At 38.0% G+C, this 13,684-nt stretch overlaps 1 protein-coding gene across 2 annotated transcripts in view; it reads right to left on the bottom strand.

The window, feature by feature from the left end:
• Nucleotides 1-254: 254 nt before the first annotated feature.
• edem3 (ER degradation enhancer, mannosidase alpha-like 3) overlaps nt 255-13,684 on the bottom strand; it is a 69,178-nt gene continuing 55,748 nt past the window's right edge. Inside the window, exons 15-21 of one of the 2 annotated variants that reach the window (XM_080195746.1) lie at nt 13,243-13,397; nt 12,401-12,557; nt 11,779-11,970; nt 8,601-8,766; nt 6,480-6,665; nt 4,409-4,450; nt 255-2,979 (exon numbers count right to left, since the gene is read on the bottom strand). In XM_080195746.1, the coding sequence (XP_080051872.1) occupies nt 2,477-2,979; nt 4,409-4,450; nt 6,480-6,665; nt 8,601-8,766; nt 11,779-11,970; nt 12,401-12,557; nt 13,243-13,397 (1,401 nt within the window). In that variant the 3' untranslated portion in view covers nt 255-2,476. The remainder of the gene's footprint in view (nt 2,980-4,408; nt 4,451-6,479; nt 6,666-8,600; nt 8,767-11,778; nt 11,971-12,400; nt 12,558-13,242; nt 13,398-13,684) is intronic. The other variant, XM_080195747.1, reaches the window with a different exon arrangement.

The raw sequence follows: 13,684 nt of genomic DNA, 5'->3' as shown, positions 1-13,684 counted from the left end.
CAGTTATTAGAAGTCAAAAGGCCTCACAGTCATTGAACTCCCAATTTGCCTCACTGTCCCTGAACTGAGCCAGAAATGGTGCCACATTCACCTTCCATAGTTTACCCTTTCTGGCTAGTGATAATAAATCCAGTTGCAGTCCTTCAACTAAGATTAGCCAACACACAGATGGAATTTGCACTCAGATGCACACTGGGCAGCACAATTGCCAATTTCCTGTGTTACTGAGGAAGAAATAGGCAACAAGTAACAACTTGCGTTTATAGTGCCTTTAATGTAGCGAATGCTCTAAGGCACATAACAGGGGCATAAAGACGGTTATCAGTAAGTTGTTTCTAATGGTGGAATACGGTGATGAATCACTTTGAAGAGGTAATTAACAGTGTCAATGAACTATATAACTCATTGCAGAGTGTCCCACAGCTGTTAATATTACATCACACCATCATGCTAATAGTTATGGGGCTCCATTATGCCTGATGGACAGAAATTGTTTAAAATCCTATGGATGAGCAATTGCAAAAAATGAAACATTCACATTGAATGTTCCAGGTCATCACAAAAGGAAAAAAAAGTCTAACAGACAAATACTCCTGCAAACTGCTCATTGTAATCCAGTCTGATCATCTATTAAAGATATTACACTTTTTTTAACTGCAGGATTAAACGCCAAAATATCAATCTAAAGTAACATTCTGCCAGGTGGTTTTATACAATTCAAATAAATCATTTTTTGAAATGCTGTCAAAATCATCCAAACTAATCTTACAGACTAGTTCTCTCTTTGCAGTAAATCATGAGCATTTAACCAGGATGGAAAAGCTGACACCTGGTGGTTGGAAACTAACAAGATGAACTTCTGCCTAACATTGGAACTTTCCAGAGGAATCAACCAAAGAGAACTAATTTCTTTGCAACGTAGGGCTCAACTTTCAAGGCCCCATGGAGAGGAGTTTGGAAGTAGGGCGGAGTGTAGCAAAATAAGGGAACGCTGCTTTGGATGGCTCTCCAATACCAACCCATCTCTAAGGGACGTTTCTGGGACTGCATAGGATTAGCACACTCCACTGAGGCAGGTTATCAATTAGTTTAATTATGGTCTCACTTCCAGGTTGCGGAGCCTGCCAACTCCTGGAGCAAGGAGGGAGAGGTGGGGAAGAGTGTGTGTGGGGAGATAGGGTTGGGGAGGGAAGGAGGTGCTTCTCAATAGGAGGGTTGCTGGTCACTTCGGGTGCATTATATAGCTGTCTTAAGGGGGCTTCAGGGCCGAAAAGGACAAGAATTGTCCCATAATACTGTTCCAGAGGGGCTTATCTCTCTACCCGGAAGCTCCTCTCTGTGCTATCTGTTGTTCAATTTTGAAGCACCCATTAGGCCTCCCTCTAATCCAGCAGTGGTCATTGTACCCAGTGGGGCTGCAGCCAGACATTGCTGTGGTTGCTACATTGGATTTTCTGCTCACCAGTCCATGCACCATCCTTAATTGGACAGGGATCCCAGATCTGGCTTCTTAATTGGCTGCTTCCGGGAAGATGGCAATCAATATCTCACCACAGCCACTTCTGGGTTCCCTACCTGGAACTGAGGGCAATGTCGGGATTTAACACAACTGAAAAAAATCCAGCTCACAATGTCTATTAGTGAAAGAATAAAAACATTGCCCATATATCAGTCTTTATCGTATATATGAATAAGCTGGTATTGTCTTTGTAGTTTATTACAAAAAAGGTAAAAGTTTAGGAATGGAATGGGGGGGGATAAAACTTTAAAAAGTTAAGATAAAACAAGTTGAAAATAGAAGTCAATGTTTAAAATGTTACAAGTCCAAAACAGTAATCCGAACACTGAATTTATGTAACTTACCTTTTTATCAATTTAGCTGGAATTGTGCTATCAAAACATAATAAATTTCATTAGTCCAAAATGAGTTTTATCAAATATTATTTGAAATACCATTCAAACATCAAGAAAACAAATGAGTTCAAATCATATTTCAGTAATTATGGGATCAAATACCATAAATGAAGCAATTTGGTATTCCAATTAGGTGAGCAGTTGTAAACCTGAAACATTACACTGGGAGAATGCCACAGCATTACATGGTCTTGAAAGGATAATGCAGGGTTTTGTTGCTCTGCAACAAAGTAAAAGTTTGCATTTGGGAGAGGGAAGAAAAAGTAGAAAATGATGCAATAAAAGTTCCCTTAATTTCTGCACATTTTTCAACTAGTTGAATCTAAGATATGCTGCATCAAGGAGAAGCATTGTGACTGGCCTCTTCAAGTGAATCAAGTAATGACCTGGCAGAAACGATAACCAGTAAATCCCAACTCACTTTCCACACATACAAGTTGATTGATACAAATCAAACATTGATCAGATTCTTCCATTGGTCAGGGAATGTTACTGAGCACAAGTGTATCCAGATCTTCTGGGGAAAAGTAAAACTGCCATCATACAAATGTATGATTCATGGTCATAGTTCATCCTTATCCATCATTTCAAAGGCATCTATTTCTTCCTTCCAGTCAGATAACAAGGAGTCTATTGTCCGAGACTCAGTTTCTTGGCTGATATTTGGACTGGATTCCTGTTCTGTTTCTACCTCACCATCAGTCCCCTTCTTTCCCTGATCTGAAGTCTGAGCACAAGATCCCTCTTCATCTTCAGTGGTCCCATAGCTATCTGTCCTTTGTGCAACCTGAACTTTCACATCACCAGTATCTGAAGACACATCAGTGGCAGCTGTACTTGGGTTCTGATCAGATCTGCTCATACCATCATCACATTGTGTCTTTGTATCAGGTACGACTGACTGACCACTCGTATCGCACTGACTTGCTGATTCATCCAGTTTCTCACTGTTTGAAGTTTCAGTGTAAGATGTTGCTTCATTCTGACATTCAAAACTGGTTGGGTTTGATCCCGTGGTCTGCAAGTCATCATTTGCATTCTGTTCCACGTCTTCAATGCCTAGATCTAGAAATCAAATATTAAAATATTTTAAAATAAAGTTGTGAAATACAACTAATTAACTAATATTTAGGTATCTTTGACCACTTATTTACAATTATATGCTACGTTTTATTTAACAGTTGTACAAGGCTTTTCCTACAACACAAAACAAAGGCATCCTGGACAACGTACAGCAATTACAAGATACAACAATCTTATTTCAGAATACTGATAATCATAAACATGATGGTATTTCTTCACAATATTTCAATTCCATCCACAGGTCTTAACTTTAGTAATCTCTCCATATCAACAGCTGATCTTTGCAACAACCTTGTTTGGATTGGGAACTCTAAATGCAGCATATAATCATCTTAAATGAAAATAAGTCAAACACTTATGTGTTTGTGTGGCATAAGTAAAGTAGAATCTTTCCTAAGAGACTAGGAGATGAACACTTCCACCTCCTAAGTAACAATTTTGTCACTCATTTGGAAGCAGATATAGAAACCATTGTTTTAGATAATTCAGGAAGACACTCCAAACTGACACCTGAAGACTGTGTCAAAACAAGAGTCAGTTCTGTTTCAAGTATTCTTACAGCTCTAGTCCATATCATATACAAGTCACTATTCATATTGATGTTAACAGTCCTCTCTCTTCAAGTACTATCCTGTTCCCACTTAAAACTGCCAACATCATCCTTCTCAAAAAAAACTTTGTACTCTCAGTCCTTGAAAACCACCGCATTTCCAATTTCACTTTCCTCTCTAACATCCTTGACATGTCCCCTCCCAAATCTGTACCCATCCTTTCTGGAACTCCATATTTGAATCCCTCCAGTCAAATTTTTGGCCCTGTTTTTGCACTGAAATAGCCCTAATTAAAGTTACAAATGACATCCTATGTGACTCTGACAAAGCTAAATTATTCCTCAGCATCCTTCTTAAATTATCTGCAGCCTTTGCCATACTTCACACACCTTTCTTCTCTCCAGCAGCTGGTTGGGACTGCACTTGCTTGCTTTCATTCCTATCTACCCAGTTGTACCCAGAGAATCTCCTGCAAATGGCACCTCTAAACACTCTTGCACCATTACCTCCTGATGTCACAAAAACAACAATATCTTCAAACTACCAATATTATGATTTTGAATTCCAAAATTAATGTTCATGCAACTGGGTTCCTAATTTCAGTTGTATTGCCATGGGAAACAAGTAAACAAAGCTGGAATATACCTCTCTAGGGAAAAGGGGAAAAGCTGTAGGATCAATTGTCTGAAAGTGATTATTACACACTTTCTGGTAGCTGGTTCAAAGTAACATCAGTAAAGTCCAAACATTCAGTCTCTTTACTGCAGGGCATGGTAGAGGTAAGGGGTGTTAGAAATTACTTTACAGTTGATGCATTTGGCAAACATAAATAAGGGTGAATCTTGAAGAAAACTACTTACTGCTAATGTAGTCTGTAATACTTTTACCTTTAATAATTGTGGCTGTTATTTTTGTCCACGTGTTGCAAAAAAAGAAAGACACAGTGTAACACAAACTGGTTACAAATAAAAATAGATTAATCATTATTCTACAGCTGGTCTATTTAAAGAAACACATGCACACATAATTTATCTATATATAGTAACTCCAGACTATGGGTTAAATTTGGCCCATGAACATACATCCAGTAGCGTGACTATTACACCCACTAAATGAACAGCAGGTGCACATGTTCATTTGAGAGTTTATTTATACCACCCAATTCAAGATTCTGCGTGTATATAGCATGATTTTGTTAAAATTTAAAATCAGCAGGATTGGACAATGCCTCACAACCTCACAGATACAGTGCAGTTTGGTCAATGTAATTCTTTTATCTGGCAAAAGGTGTCTGGTTGTCCTGAAAGTAGTGATCCTGGCAGCACCAATTAGTACTACTCTGGAACATCCCACTACGCCGGTACCGAAACGTCTAATATTGTTACATAAGGATATGTTAACCGCCTTCACTAACCCTCTTGTCTGCTTCAATTTTGAAAGAAGTCCTATTTTATTTGTACTGTAGAATTCATATAAGTGAAATGTCAGCAAAGTGAAAAAACTCTTTTATTCATATATGCGAGGCTAACTTTTCGCAATAAGCCACAATCCAGAGTTGCCCAAGGGTTACCATCATAGAGGTACCATGAAAAGAATGGAGCTTTGGGCGATCTCCATATAATTTACCAATGCCTTCTAAAATCAATAAAAAACATGATGAAATTCCATGTTTTACGACTTCATACATTCTCCTTAACTTGCAAAGCTTACAAAAAATGGACATGGCTACAATTAGAGATTAAACTACAAAACAGATGTTAATTTTTTAGCTTGCGTGCCACAATTGACAGAAAAGCTTTTTCTTCCAAACAAATCATCCCCAATCCTTGTGACCAAGCTTGCAAACCCAAAATTGACTAAGAGACCCCAAAGACACACAAAAACTAAACAAAGACTTTGAGAGAGATTAGACTAAAAAAAGTTGAAATTGGGAATCAGGTGGAGGAACTGGAAGAGAAATGAAGACAGTGCTAACTAGGAAGAGTGGAATAATGGCTATCTTACGTCATAGAATCCCTACAGTGGAGACGGCGGCCATTTGGCCCATCGAGCCTGCATCAACCACAATCCCACCCAGGCTCTATCCTTATTACCGTAGCTAGTTCCCCTGACACTTGAGGGAAATTTAGCATGGCCAATCAACCTAACCCACACATTTTTGGATTGTGGGAGAAAACCAGAGCACCCAGAGGAAACCTGTGCAGATATAGGGAGAACATGCAAACTTTACACAGACAGTGACCCAAGCCGGAATCGAACACAGGTCCCTGGTGTTGTGAGGCAGCAATGCTAACCACTATGCCGTCCCAAACCAAGTGATTCATAGTTCTGGACTAATGATCCAGAAACATGGATGTACATGTCTCCATGCCAAGTGAGAAATTTAATTTTAGTCAATAAATAAATCTGGAATAAAAAGCTAATATCAGTAATGATGACCAGGTAACTAGCGACTTACTATAAAAACCTGATTCACAAATATCCGTTCTTGTCTACTGTCTGAAATGGCCTAGTTAAGGATAAGAAAGAATAGGAAATAAATGTTGCCTACAATTCTGCGGGGATAAATGCAAAAAAAAGCAACAATTTTTTTCTTTAAATGCTCTGGTGATAAATATTTGCAGTGTTGTGATAACAATCCAATAATAAATCCAGTGCTCACATTTGAGTGGTTTTATTATAAAAAGAATTTTAGTATGACCATGTGTGACTGTGAAAAGTTTTTTAAAACAGGTTGTCCAGAGAAGTTTAAAATGTCCCAAAACTTTGTCAACACTCTCAAGTCTCCACAAAAAAAACAATTGGTTGCCACTTAAATAAATTTTCCAAATTCAGATTACTACCTACATTTAAAGAATGCTAAACATGATGACAATTTACTTTGGGTAATCTAAAAATGAAAGATGATTTACTGTTGGTTTAAAAACTCACTTCTATCCTTTGCTTTATCCGACAGCAGCACTTCCACTTCCTGGTACTCCTGCATGGCATTGAGTATAATGTTTCCTTCTTTATTAAAGAGGAAAAGCATTGGGATCGTGACATCATCAGTGTTCCTTCCATCACCAGCCATCTGGAAGAGGGGAGCCGTGTCACTGCTGCTTCCTTCATTGTCATCTGCCCAATAGCAAACTCAGTTAAAACAACTGCAGTGTGTACACCTGGACATGCAAAATCCTCTGGACCGACTCAAGGTTTTTATTTTTCTACATAATACAGCCAACAGGTGAGGGTTCCCTCTCAATCTTCATATTCGATGTTATTTCTTTAGTCAAATTTGTGATCATTATAGTGAGGCATGTTAGTGCTGCAGGTTTGAAACATTTTACATTTCAGGCACCTGGGGTGATCTTGAAATGCTCCCAGGATCATTGAATCTTACAGTGCAGGAGGTGGCCATTCAGCCCATCAAACCTGCACAGACTACAACCCCACCCAGGCCCTATCCCCATAATCCCATGCATTTAGCCTAGCTAGTCCCCCTGACACTAAGGGGCAATTTTAGCATAGCCAATCCTCCTAGCCCGCACATTTTTGGACTGTGGGATGGAACCAGAGCATCCGGAGGAAACCCATGCAAACATGGAGACAATGTGTTAACTCCACACAGACAGTGCTCGAAGCTGGGAATCAAACCTGGGTCCCTGGTGCTGCGATGCACTGTGTTGCCCCTAGGATAAATTAAAGACAGTTTAAATTTCCCTGTGCTCTTTCTTCAGTAATGTATGTCGGGCCCAAACTTTAGTAGGGAACCTAATATTTTCTCAACCAGCTCAGCGCTCAAGGCACATCTTGCACAGTTTAAATGTTAAGATCTTTCAAAATGTAAAGGTCTTCCAAAGGGATTTAAATAAGAGAATGAAAATCTTAGATTTGGTCAGCTTTGGGACTGAGAACCAATGAAGATTTAACAAGCACAGGGATGCTTGATTGGGAATTGCTACAGGATAGGAACATTTTAGAGGAGTTGAAGTTTACTGAGGATGCAAGATACAATATTAGCCAATTAAAGCATTAGAATCATCAAATCTGAAGCTAGCAAAGGCATGAGGGTTTCAGCAGCAATTGGGCTGAGATAAGGGTGGAAAGCAGCTGTTGCTTTGGGAGTAGAGAAAGCTTAGTTTAAGTTTGACTGGGAGGAAGGTGAAGTTCTGCCTCAGCTCAAGGTGGATGAGAAAGCAGGGATTGGTATAGAGTCATGAGCAAGGATGCAGGAATTTACATTGGAGTTGATGTTGTTGGCTTTCCCAGTGTCTAGCCAAAGGAACTGAAGCTTGAAGATTGGATTTTGGGAAAGCAGGCTGACAGCAGAGTGATAATGAAAGGTTCAAGAGAGGTAGTGAGAGGTAGAGCTGGGTGTCATCACCTGACCTCAAATCCAGAGATAATGTCACCAGGACAAAGGCTTTGTGGAATAGGAGGACTGCCTAAGATAGGTCCTTGGGAGATTCTAAAGATAATACAGAGATGGGATGTACAGACATTGCTGGACATGACTGAATAAGCAAGAGTGAAAGCAAGTGAGCTGTGGTATTGGGAAAAAGGGTGATATGAATGACTGTATGGTAAGCCTGTAGTGAGGTTGAAGAGAACTAGAAGGGATAATGCATCACAGATTACCATTTGTGTCTCTGGTAATGGCAAACTATAAAAACTTGTGTATAAATTACATTATGAATGAAGATCATTAAAATAAAATCAAAATGAAGATGTGGCTTATAAATTGAATATTATGTCATGTTAATATCAGGTTTGATTGAGGTATTCAAAAGCAAACAAATATGCAAGGTCACAGGGATAAAGCAGGGAACTGTGAATAGGTAAAATACTCTTTCAGCAAGCCAGTGCAGACTCTATGGGCCAAATGGCATGCTTCTGCGCTGTAAAGATTCTGTGATTAAATCTTCATTTCACAACACTAATACATAATAAATCTGAAATTAATTCAACTTCTGCAGCAGTCTGGTGAGAGTGTTAATTTTCTCCTTGCAACAGTATATAAACAAAGTATTATATCATGATTGAGGTGAAAATAACAGTTGCATTCCTTACCAATGACAATTCCACCTATAGCCCCAGCTTTCTGTGCATTCCGTGCCTTCTCAGCAAACATGCAATGGCCTCGTTGCATAAGCGCAATTTTTCCCTTTATCGATTCAGGATTTGTTATCTCTGAACAGCCATTATAGGGTTCACATTTAGCAACAAAACCTCGTACCTATACAGCATTTAGAAACCCAAACAAGAAAGGCATGATCAATTTTTTCCACAGCAAAAGTTTTCTTTATAGTTAGTCTATATTGTCATATTAAAGTACAATTGAAACAAAGACTGTTTTGAGGAGACCGAGCAATAATCTAGCAGATTTTCGATCCCAGTATATCTGATTCTGATAAGGTCCAATGGACAACCCTCTTCAATTCTCAGCCTGAGAGACCTGTGGCAGGAATAAGGGAGAACAAACTTAGAGTCCTGTTAGTCAGTCTCGCACAACCATATCTCCCACTTGTTGACCTTGAAGTGACAAATAATGATGGGTGTGCGGAATCCATCAGACCTTTACAACTGAAGCAGATTTACAGAAAGTGGATCAGAACCTGGAGATATGACTGAAGTGGACGCTGGGATGTACAATTCCCACAGACATTCTCCTGATCAACTGCTGTAACTTCAACAAAAACCTCACGTGGTTTTGTGTCCCTGTGGTGATTGGGAGAACCTTGGCAGAGTTTAACTCACTTGTACAAGTGTTAAAACATTTAAACCTACAAATGTAATAACATCTATGAAAATTCTGTTCATTTAAAGTGTCACCTACAATTCTTTTCTTTGTACAGACTTTATCTCATACTTAAAAGCATGGCTATCAGTTATCCAATATTATAGACAAATATTTAATGAGTTCTTTTGTCAAAACTGTTTAAAAGGTTTTGGACTGATCAATGACAATATGGTATCACTTTGAATTTAAAAGATTTTGTAATACAATAAGTTCTTAGGACAGGATATTATGCATGCGGGATTTTACAGTCCTGCTAAAGTCAATGGCTCACCACATTTTACTGGCCCCCTCCACATTACAATGAACCTGTAAAATTCAACTCTCAGATTCACGTGATTATCACACTATTAAAGATCAATTAGAATCCAAAGAAACACTCTCTTTCCAGATGCCTTTACACCCAGTTTGACCATTCTGCCCAAGGGGATTTGGAAGGCTTTGTTGTGCCACTATTACTTCACTCATGGATGAATCCTAAGCTGAACCATGTAGACCTATGGGTAGCAGCAACTTGAGGTATATGTAACTTATTGGAAACATGGACTGAAACTTCCACAAGGTCTCCAAAACTCCACGCAACGCACTTATCCAGTCCAGAGACAAAAGGCTGGGATACAGCACAATTTCAATGTAGAATAAAGCTCCCAATGCTCCATCCCAGGAATACACTTCAGCTTCAATTCCAGGAGAGAATCTAAAACTGTAACAATGTGACATTTCTCCAAAACCAGGTAATGAAATTTATAAACAAGATGACTAATTTAATGCCAACTACATGCTGCTTTATGCTGGAGGTCAGTGCTCGTTAAAAAGTAGTTTAAGATTGCACAGGTAGACTTTTTACAGCCAACAGATCAATTCAGCGGGGTTTGAACTAATGAAAGGTGAAATGATGCACCACCTCGTCCTCACTTTGCAACGTCCTGCAAACTAGATGATACAGTGGGTATAATTCTTCCATGATGTATTCATTATTCTCAAACTGATGCAATTACTTAATTTGATAAAAACAACTGAAACAGTTTAAAAGTCAGACTTGTGGTATGCTTCTACCAAAAACATTGAGCACCAATGTTCTGGCAAAATTCAAATACTGCAGAACTTCTGGTATATACACTAGATTGTTAAAAACGAACTGATACATTTAGCCAGTTTTGTACACAACCAACATTGACTGCTCCAGTCATGGACAATAGTAGAAAGAAAAATCATTTGTCTTCTAGTGAAGATGATTTAGGAATGACCTTAGCAACAGGAAAGCCTTTATATCAATAGTTCACATTAGAAGTCTAAAGGACCATTATAAAATACAAATTATGATTACTAACTCACACTGTTGTGAGCTTCTGCATTGAATGTGCTGTGTGAGAGAGCAGAAAAATAATGATATCTTCAAGTATTACCATAGAGTAACTCAATTGGCAGTATAACAAGAAAGCTAAATAAAAATTAAAAAGCACCCCAAAATAACTGCAAGTTTATGGAAAGGTGGGAGACACCTTTATAACAGAAGTGGTGCACTGGAATGTTGAGTTGCTATCAGGATCAGCTTAGCTGAGGTGAATTGTGATGAAGCAATAACACCTGAAGAGGGTGCTATTGGAATTATTTATAGGTGCAATATTTTTGTCCCTACAAGATACCCATTTGTATGTACAAACATTTGCCCAGGAGGGAGGGAAATATTGGACAGCAGATTATATGTATTCTGTACAACAGTTCTGGGAGAGGGCTGCAAAAACATCAGCTGCTGCACACAGTTCTACATGGGTTAGCTGGTGGAGAGAAAAATACAAGGTGTTCCTGAAAACCAGCTAATATGTTTATGCTACAAAGTGCTAATGAAGAGGTCCAAGGCCACATTCCCCAATATGATAAATACTGTATTTAATATCTTCTGTCTATGTGTAAAATAAGTCAGCAAAAATATGGTTTAATACACATTGGTCTCTTTTAAAAACAATTCAGATTTTTGCCAGTGATGGAGAAATATGTACTTTTTCACTTCTCAACACCTATCATCAACTTCATGAATGGACACTAAAGCTTCATTGTCACTATCCCAACAATGTGTCTTAATACTCTCAGAAAAGCAACTTGCAGATTGCAACAGTCTGAATTATTTTCAGTTCACGTGTGTTGACTGCAGAATAGCCCTACTTAATAACTAATTTAATTCATTTAAATAATATCTAAGAGCTAAGTATCCATTAAAAATATATATAATTTTGCCGCAACATATAGAAAAGCAATGTCACATATTTTAAGAAGGCTGTTAGATAAATTTAAAGGTATTAAATATGGAAACGATAAAATCGTTAATAGATTGATCTCTTAGATAAATCAAATTATTGTAACATTTTAACTGTATGGTAGTCTAAATATTTTTAAACTGGTAAGTATAGTATATGAATATTTAAACAATGGTCAGTTTTAATGGCTCCATACCCCACTGGTAATTTTAGAAAGCTCCGTTCCAAACTGTGCTGGTCCAGCAGTAAGTACCATTCTACCAAGGAATGGATGGGAAATAATTTGAACAGCTCGAGGAGGCAGCTGCTCCTTCTGTTGCTGACTGGACAATTCAATCATCTCCTGCATAAAGCGCAGGCCATCCTCAGCGTCATGGGCACTGGCTGCCTGAGGGAGGAGAAAAGCAACATGTTGTTCATTCATGACAGGATTTATTCTTCCCTTGATAGAAAAGACAATACTGTAGCAACCTGGCATTCTGGCTTTCACCTTCATCTCTCGAAGATGCAGTGTCCAATTGATAGTTTAAATACTATTTAATTTTCCTCCACATTTGCTTGCAAGTAGGTTTGCAAATATTTCCTCTTTTTCATTTTGATTCTCTAACTTGGCCCTCCTGTTGTAAAACAGAGAATACTCCTGATGCACTGACACCCACAAAATTTTATGTACTCTGTTTTTCTTACATTTACATTTTCTTACATTTTACAAATGATTTTCCACCTATTTTCATTGATTTTATCATTTCCCTTTGAATTAATATTTTAGTTGGCCTTTTTACCCACTCTACAGCTACATGATACAGCAGCAACTTCACCTGGTTTGCATGCTGAACCAACTGGACTCTGCCATCCTTCAGATGAATTAAGCTGACTCCCATTTTCTTCAATAACTCGAGGTGTTCAGGATTGTTGGCCATAAAATCTCTGGCCCTCAGATGTGACCTGGTCCCAGGCTCATCACCACCTACCTCTCTGCAACAAACAAAACATAAATATACATGGAATTTAATTCCCATCAGCAAAATAATATAAAATAACATAAAATAATGAACTATTCTGAATATTATACTCTTTAGAAAACTACTGTAGCATAGTCAATGAACTAACCCTTATATAGGAATACTCATTCACTTCAACTTGAATTAGATTTGCACAAATATAAATAAATTCATCCCAAGTCTGATAAAAGAACTGGAAAAAAGATATATACTATTGCACCACTGTTACATTATCAATCCATCAATTCAATAAAAGCATAATCATTAATTTAATACAAATTAAAAATAAGTTCATTCTACTGAAACACAGGTCCCCAGTGTACCTTACTATACTAAGCCATGTTGTTTCCTCTATTATTGAAAATGCCTTTGTTTGAATAGTATGCTCAAAATAAAAGTAACTTGGCAAGCAGTACACTTACAGAAACAAGATATAACACATTAAATGATTGCTAATATAGAAATGTCCTTAGTTTTATAATAGGCGACTTGTAAACACATACAACTCAGTATAATAATGAAATGCACTGGTGAAGTGTTTAATGTTCATTTTTAAGTCAGAGTAATTTATTCAAAAATAAAGCCAATTAGAAAAGACCAAATGTTAATCAAATTTTGCACACACAATCTCAGGGTTTAGGAATAGAAGTAATTCTTACTGTCGAATGTTGGCCTTTGGGCAAGTTTTGTCCACCACGTTTTTAAAAGGTTCACGAATGCTGTTAGCATAAGAGGGATCATTTGGAAATAGAACCTGTGTATTAGGGCAAGACCAGTCAAAGTTGTTGTCATCCAAATCTATGTAACCTGCCGTCTAGGAGGAGACAAAAAAGAATCAATGAATGGTGAGGTTTGGGACTTGTTTGTTCAGTAGTTTGCCTTTGGCTGAATGAAGCTTGAGGAAGGGAACCCATTGCTATTTCTGCTTTCCTAGCTTCAGGCATGAACCATGCTTCATTTTCACATATTGGTGAATGTTTATATTTAAAATGATGTGGGTGTATGTACAGGTGTGCACAAAAAGCTAATGGAAGCATCTGTGTGAAGTGATGGTTATGAATAATCTCCCTATTGAGAGAAGGTTGAGGTGAAGCAGTTTGC

Source organism: Carcharhinus amblyrhynchos, chromosome 9 (genome assembly GCF_965287045.1).
Source record: "Carcharhinus amblyrhynchos chromosome 9, sCarAmb.v2.hapA, whole genome shotgun sequence".
Classification (NCBI taxonomy): domain Eukaryota; kingdom Metazoa; phylum Chordata; class Chondrichthyes; order Carcharhiniformes; family Carcharhinidae; genus Carcharhinus; species Carcharhinus amblyrhynchos.
This window is presented reverse-complemented; position numbering and strand designations above follow the sequence as displayed.